The sequence below is a fragment of the Budorcas taxicolor genome, chromosome 7 (assembly GCF_023091745.1).
Source record: "Budorcas taxicolor isolate Tak-1 chromosome 7, Takin1.1, whole genome shotgun sequence".
NCBI lineage: Eukaryota > Metazoa > Chordata > Mammalia > Artiodactyla > Bovidae > Budorcas > Budorcas taxicolor.
The window spans coordinates 2,813,323-2,821,562 of NC_068916.1; the positions used below are offsets into that span (position 1 = coordinate 2,813,323).

General features: G+C 46.2%; 1 protein-coding gene across 1 annotated transcript in view; it reads left to right on the forward strand.

The window, feature by feature from the left end:
* The window catches only part of GFPT2 (glutamine-fructose-6-phosphate transaminase 2), a 44,775-nt gene extending 38,119 nt beyond the window's left edge, over positions 1-6,656 (forward strand). Inside the window, exons 16-19 of the mRNA XM_052642947.1 lie at positions 1,209-1,336; positions 3,204-3,371; positions 4,419-4,580; positions 5,800-6,656. Of these exons, the coding sequence (XP_052498907.1) occupies positions 1,209-1,336; positions 3,204-3,371; positions 4,419-4,580; positions 5,800-5,844 (503 nt within the window). The 3' untranslated portion in view covers positions 5,845-6,656. The remainder of the gene's footprint in view (positions 1-1,208; positions 1,337-3,203; positions 3,372-4,418; positions 4,581-5,799) is intronic.
* The last annotated feature ends 1,584 nt before the right edge of the window (positions 6,657-8,240 follow it).

The window sequence follows — 8,240 nt, forward strand, 5'->3', positions numbered from 1 at the left end:
GCACATGTAAAAAAATCCATTTACGTAAGTACACAATAGACTAATACATTTTAAGTTGACAAAGTAGGAAATTTTGATTGATATGATCTCCCTTTTAAGAAATTGTCACTTCTTAAGTTTGGTGTAATATCAAAGACATTCACAATTATTTGAAAAAGTTATTTAAATACTCTTTTTTTCTCCAGCTACAAATCTGTGAGGCCAGATTTTCTTCAACCAAAAAACATATTGCAATGGATTGAATGAGGAAACAGATAAGAGAATCTGTCTTCTATGAAAAAGTCAGGCATTAAGGATTTGCAGAAATGTGAAGCAGCGCCACTCCTCACTGGTTTTTTTTTTTAATTTCATGCTTAAATCATTATTTTTAAATGAGTGAATAACTAATTTCCTCAGTTTCTAATCTGGTAAATATTGATAGGTAAAACCCACAAAAATAAAGGCTCTTAGAAATTCCCAATAAATTTTAAGATTATAAAGGAATCCTGAGACCAAAGAGTTTGAGAAGTGCTGGTCCATCTCACACAGGCTTTTTTTCCAGACATAGCACACGACCAGATGAGGGGTATTAATCTGGAGTGTCAGGTCTGGCTGGCCAGCTCGAGGTTTAGCCTCACTGATCCTCTGCTGCCTTGCCTGTAAAATGGAGCTAGAAATAACACTTCCTGCTTACCTCCTGTTGGAGAAGGCAATGGCACCCCACTCCAGTACTCTTGCCTGGAAAATCCCATGGACGGAGGAGCCTGGTAGGCTGCAGTCCATGGGGTCGCTAAAAGTCGGACACGACTGAGCAATTTCACTTTCACTTTTCACTTTCTTGCATTGGAGAAGGAAATGGCAACCCACTCCAGTATTCTTGCCTGGAGAATCCCAGGGACGGGAGAGCCCGGTGGGCTGCCATCTATGGGGTCACACAGAGTTGGACACAACTGACGCGACTTAGCAGCAGCAGCAGCAGCAGCTTACCTCCTGTGCTCAGGAAAATAGGAGCACAAGTACAAACCACCGTCTCAATAAAATCCTAGCTGATTACACAAGCTGTTTCCCATAATCTGCATTTAAAATTCTCTTAAACTAATGCAAGGGAGACAAGTGTGTAAGCGATGTGAGTTCGGAAGGCTTGTCTTATACACTGTGACTTTTCTTTGTGAATCTTGCTTTATACTTGGTGTGACTGGCTCTCCCCCTCTGCTGTGTGCCTGACTTAGAGCTGATCAAGGAGGTGCTGTCCCTGGATGAGAAGATCCATGACCTGGCCCTGGAGCTCTACACACAGAGGTCGCTTCTGGTCATGGGGCGAGGCTACAACTATGCCACTTGCCTGGAAGGAGCCCTGGTGAGCACCCTCTGCCCAACCCCCTCCTCCACCGGCCCCTGAGTGAGGGGGAGACACCCCAGGAAACCCACAGGAAGGAGGGCAGGGCATTGGGCTGGGGAGGGGAGGGCGTCGCTCTCCGACCCAGTGTTCTAGCCCTGCTGACGTGGAGATGCAGGCGCCTAGTCTCCTGCAGAGAGAGCCCCGGGGTGTTCGCCTGCACCAGGCGCTATCTGGGATAGCCCATTCAGGAGCATCTTCTGAGAGACTGGCAGTTATTGTTCACGTTTGACCCAGGAGGAAATTGAGCCTCCAAAAAATGCACCTTGCTCAAGATTACATAGTAGAAGTAATCAACCTAAAATTCAAACTCAGTTAAAAAATTTTTTTTTTGCTTTTTTCTATTACCACAAGAAGTCTGTGTGGGAGGATTTGGGCACACCAGAACTGCAGGGTAAAGTCTCTACACAGTTTCCCCTGTTACTCCTCAATCTTCTGAGGTGAGGTGAGATCCTGCAGAAGATAAGCATAGAAAGCCCTGCATTTTTTATATCAATGTCTAGCTGTTTTGCCCACTGCAGCAATAAAGATGTGGCTTGAGAGAAAGCTGATGGAGTAGGGACAAGACACCAGGACCACAGGGCTACTAAGAGGGCAGAAAGAGATGTACAGAGACCCGAGCCTAGAGCTTGCCTTACTCACTATCCACTTGCTGTTTACGGATCAGATGATCAAGCAAGGTAAATGGGAGACAGTGTCAGCAGTGCGGCAGCATCTATAACTCAGCTAGACTCCCCTCCTCTGCCTGTGCGAGCAACTGCCTATACCCCCCACCACCCCCATTTGGAAGAATGATGCCACCGGTGGGAAACAGAGTATTACAGGAGGCAGGGCGTTGGGGTGAGGTGCAAGCCATGAGTTGCCAGACTGCAGGAAGCTTCAGCTCCCACATCCTTCCAGTGCAGACTCCGGCACCCATGAGGGGCCACGCACACAGCTTCTCTGGAGCAGTAGGCTCAATGCTGGGGTGGGGCACCCTTTCGGTACCCCACAGCCATGCCTCTGCTGTCTAGCGTGGGGTGCTCAGCTGCGGCTCCTGAGTGTGCTGCTGAAAGATGCGTATTCAACTAGGTCTCCAAGTTAGTCCTGGAGGAAAGAGAGAAGCTTTTACACTGCTGCTGGCACAAGCCGTGGCCCCCTGTGGTCGCTTGCGTACAGTACTTCCGCCGTCTACAGCATCCAGAGTGGAGCCGCACTTCTGACAATGTTTCCCTGACCCAAGCAGTTCTAGGGGAGTTTAGAAATATTTTCTTCAAAACTCTCACTAGTTCAATGACATGGGTTTAATGGTAACTGAAAAGAAGAAATGGATCTCTCTAAACATAGGGGGAAAACTCCATTAACACCCCAGTGTGCGTCATTTTGCTTGATAGTTAAGTTGGGGCAACACTTAGAAGTTACTAATCATCCAGAATTGAGGGATCAGTTAATCAGATAATTAAATGAAGGTGTAGAATACAATGCCATCATTACAAACTATGACTGTTAGGGAAACCATGAGGCTGGCTCAGAAGGGATGGGGACAAGCTAGATTGATACTGACTTGCCCATCACGGTGGGGGCAGGGTGGCTGTGCCCCAGAGCTCGACTGAGGGCACAAGCTGTGTGCTGGGCTTTGTGCGTGAGCTAGACAGCAGGTAACCCTCTTCCCTGGGCTTGGCCTCACTGGCTACCCTAAGTGCCACTGGCCACTCCAGTGTGTCCATCTGCCTTGCGGCCCTCAGCTCCCTGCTTCCTCGATCACCCTTTCCCTGGCTTCCCTTTCTCCCCACTGGATGATCTGCTCCCATTAGCAGCATGACACTGATTCCGCCTCATGTTTCCCCAGAAAATTAAAGAGATAACCTACATGCACTCAGAAGGCATCCTGGCTGGAGAGTTGAAGCACGGCCCCCTGGCGCTGATTGACAAGCAGATGCCTGTCATCATGGTCATCATGAAGGATCCTTGCTTTGCTAAATGCCAGAACGCCCTGCAGCAGGTCACAGCCCGCCAGGTGAGGGCCCTCCGGCAGGCTGGGTCACTTCTCTCCTGTTCTCTTCCGCTCATGCCCACCTCACCCACTGTTGGCCAGCACCAGCAATGAGTGTTCGTTCCTGCTGGTGAGCAGGTGTGAGCACATACTTCTGGGGTCCCTCGTGCGTGGTGCACATTCAGAAAGGGACTGGCCAGCCTACAGCCATGCCCACAGAAGCTCCTAGGCGAGGCCCAGTGATCCAGATGACCCGGAGGGGTCCTGGACCTGAGACATGAGATCAAAGGAGGTCTGTTGGAGATCCCTGGGGGAAGTTCTGGTATTGGCCACCCAGAGTTAGATTTCACAGGTGAAGTGCTGTGTCCTCCACAAGACCACCCTCACGTCAGCCACCAACTGCAGTCTTTTGGCTTCCCAGCCCACCCGCATTTCTGACCAACTGGATCCAAATTCAGGAGTTTCCATTACTGAAACCGCCCCCCACCCCCAGTTTCAGTAATCCGCTAGAACTTGGAAAACACAGGCTGCTTCCTCTGCCCCGAACAGTCTTCCCACCTTTCTTCAAGCAGCTGGCCTCTCATCATTCAGGTCTCAACACAAACGCCTCCTTTTCAGAGAACTTCTCGAAACTTCCCACTGTCTCCCAATCATGTAACGGGGTTTTACTGCCTTGGTGACATTTATCTGAAATTCACTGCTAATTATTGGTTTGCTTATTGACATTTTTGTTTTCCTACCACTTGACTATGAGCCCCTAGAGTAAGGGGTAAGAACTCCTGCTCTTTGCAAGGCACACTGAAGCCACTCAATAAACGGGTGCTGAATTAATGCAGCAGGAGGGTGCCCCACCACCGCAACGACAGAAGCATAGGAACCTTTTTAACAAAAGCCTCCAAACTCTTTGACCTGTACACAAATCAGATACATCACCTGACCTATAACTGCAGCAAAGACAAAAGATCACAATATTATTATTGCAATATGTTGATCTTAGAAACTCTACTGTGTGTGATGGATTGCTCCTTTCAAAGATGACCGGCATCTTGTGATCACATTTCTCTGTCTTAGGGTCGCCCGATTATACTGTGCTCCAAGGACGACACTGAAAGCTCCAAGTTTGCATATAAGACGATCGAGCTGCCCCACACCGTAGACTGCCTGCAGGGCATCCTGAGTGTGATTCCGCTGCAGCTCCTCTCCTTCCACCTGGCTGTACTCCGAGGATATGACGTAGGTCTAAAAATTGCACCTCATCCAGCAAAGGGAAGAGACATAATCCCAGAGTTCCATTTGGTTCTTAAATACTTATTGGGTATAAATTATAAATATTCATAAAGGAAATATTTTCATTTAAAATAATTTTTTAAAGTAACTTATACCCCCTGAAAACGACAGGAACTGCAAGATGTGTAAAGACCATATTAAACCATAAGAGGCAATTTGATGAGCAAATTTAACATTTTAGTTTGGTCTTTTCCTTGTGCCTATAAATTTTTTAAGATTTTTTGAGATAATATCAAGGATGAAATTTCACAACTTTCTTTTTAATACATTACAAGTGTATACAATACATTACAAGTTCTCAGATCTTGAACTTGTAAGCAGCATTTGATCGTTGCACAATATTCCACCACAGTCTTCCAGATTTTAACCATGACTTAACCAGTCTTCTGTTGTTTAAACGGTTTCTAATCTTTTGGAATATCTGCATAAATAACAATTGCAGTGAATTATCTTTGTGCATATATATGTATCTTCCTCCCATATTAGAAGGTTTATCCTCAGTCTAGCAAATCATTCAACATTTTGGGATTCCTATTTCAATTTCTGTTCCAGAAAAGAACAAATTTATGATCTCACCGGAAAGTGTGTGTGCAGATAGAAGTTTTATTGCAATTTTATTTTGAGGAGCTTTAAAAAATACATATCAACACCAAAAACAATATAACAAACATCTGATGGTACATCCATCATCCATCATTGACAATCGCTGACATTTTGTTATATTTGTTTCTCTTCTTTAATGTTATTGTAAACAAAATAAGACCCTGTAGATAAAGTTGAAACCCACTTTATCAACCATCCTCAGTCACATTTCCTTCCCAAGCCCCACCTTTAACCAATATTTTAGTGTGTCTACTTCCAAGAAAAGTGAATTTTTAACAGTACAAGTTGAGCTAGCTGTTTTTAATAGCATGAATCATATCCTTTTAATAGTGTTAACACTGCATGACACATATCAGGGGCACCATTAACATTTACTGACTAAACATAATTGTTTCTAGAATAAGAAATCCCTTCCAAGATGCAGGTCTCAAGGAGCTAGCTCATGGTTGGAGGTGCCCAGGAATATTCATCTTCCTATTGTAAAGTACTCTGAGAGCTGGCTTTACAGCACAGTGTGTGGCTGAGACCCGTGGGTCTGAGCAGCTACCTTCTGTCGTTTTAGGTTGACTTCCCCAGAAATCTGGCCAAGTCTGTAACCGTGGAATGAGAACCAAGAGGAGACCACTACCACCTTCAAGACCTGTCCCAGTGAAACCAAGTGGGAAGAAAAGCTGGCATTCGGCGTGTTCTCAGTAGATCCCGATAGAGCTTGACAGCTTTGATGTGCCTTGTACCCAAGTGCTTTGCTTACAGCAGGTAGTGTTTTCTCTGTGTCCTGAAGTCACCAGAGGAGAAGGGAACCATTGTTTACACATGGGGATCTGAGCAGACTCTTTCAATACCGTGCAATAGAAATACAGCTCTCTTCAGAGTAACTGTGAACCTTTTTTAACCAACACTAGTTAAAGACAAAGTATTTATAATGACAGTTGTATAGCTTTTAAGTTATTTTTCTAGTATGTGGCTTTCTGTAGCCAACGGTGCCCTCAGGCTACCCAGTGCGCCCAGTCCCCTGGCAGGGAATGTACATCTCAGATTTGAGTGCCAGGCATTGCCCCTCTGGACTCCTTTCTCCTTTCCCATCCTCTCTTGACTGCTACTGAGTCCTGTCCTCTGACCTCGGGGAAGCCCCCTCCCACCATCTTCCTATGCCTCCGTAGGTTCTATCAGATCTCAGTTCCTTTCAACAGTGTCTTCTCATCTTAATCTCTCCGACTCTCCAACTTCTCTTTCATCTCATCATGGTTCTTTTTAAGCCCAGGCAGCATTTTGGTCCCTGCTCCTGCCCATAGTAAAAACAGCCTGAAAAATACCATGCAAGAGAATAGTTTCAAGTGGGCTACCTTGTCCTCTATTTAAAAGCATGCACAATCAAAGTACTATGCAATTTTTAAGACAATAAATAACAGTAAAATTGTGTGTGTGTGTGTGTGATTTTTGTTAATCTTGTTCTTTTTGTGTACATATTTTTTGAGGGCTCCTCAAAACAAACTGAGCAGTAGCTCATGGGGGCAGCCCTTTTTCTTGGTAGCCACTGGCATTGTCCCCATACCCATGATCTGTGTTCTTCTAGAAGGAAAATGAGGACTGTGTTAAAAGAGTGGAACAAAATGCAGGAGGTTTGGAACTCTGGAATGAGAAGCCACTCAACAGATGTTGGAGGAGGTTGGGCCACGAGATGCTGCTTGAGATGGCTGCCCAGAGCCTACACACAGCACACAGAGGTGAAACTCAGATTTGTACTTTTTTCCCCAATGATCCTATAAAGTCACCAATTTTATTAATAGAATCAGGCAGGAAGATAGAAAGCCAGAGGGCCAGTTCTGGAGTTGGAATTTGGCTCCCTATGAAAGCGCTATCCCAGACAGTGTGAATGGTGTCTTCACAGCAACTGACTGACATGTGGGGCTCTAGAGTACCAGCAGACCTTAGTTCTGGATTACCTGTGGGCTAGCCAGTGACTTTTCCTTCCCCTTCTAGGCTCTCCCCTGAGTAACGGGGGTTGGAAACCTGGGAACTACATTTCAAGCTGAATTCCACCAGTGAGAAGCACTCCTGGGAGATTTGAAAGTTTAGAAATTGTATTATTCATTGAGAAATTCGTATCACTTATTTCTGCTCTGACAGAAGTAGATGGGGGCTCCTGTTGTGGCCCTTAGCACCAATATACCCAGTGTGGCGGTGCTCCCTAAAGCTCACCCATCACTCAGTGCTCCATGCTGTGCTGGCCACCAACAGAGGCTCCTGGGGCTCCTCCAGGATCCCACTTCTGAGAGCTGGCAGGAACCCTGGGGCCCTGATGGCATTCTCAGACCTTCCTTCTGCCCTTCTTACAAATAAATAAGGGTGTAAGTTCTGCTGGAAATGCCTGCTCTGGTTTCTGTCCTGACCAAAAAATGACCAGTACAACTTTTGAGGTTAGGAGACTACAAACTAGCCAGAACATTTTTATCTGAACAACAACCAGAAAAATGTATTTCATCCTTCACTCCTGAGCTGATGACCACCCTCACGTCCATACTAATTGATCCCTTACTTTTCTTTATAGTTCTGTGTATCACATTCACACAATAATACTCAAACAAAACTACCACTTAGTCTTGAAATCACAGGACAAGCACACAGCAGCCATGCAGGGAGAGAGCAGCAGTGCCCACACTGGGCAGACGCTCCCAGAGGAGGTGAGCAGAGCAGGCTTGGGTCGTGGTCTGACTTCCGCTTCTCCGGGAGGTGACAAGGCCCTTTCTGGGGGAACTTGCAGGCAAAATCATGAGTGAGTTTGGTGTCAACCAGGTGCTGGACATGCCGCAGAAGCCTGGTCAGTGAGAGTGGGCTGCTCTGTCTCTCCGATTTCTGAGCCCGCCGTGGTCTACTTCCTGCTCTTGGGGGAAAAGCGGAAAACCTCTGTGAGTGATATGTGTGTCCTCAGCAGAGCCTAAGAGGAGAGACCCTCGTTACACAGGGTCAAGACAAGTACTGCTGAGAATCTGGGCCAGTTCTCCT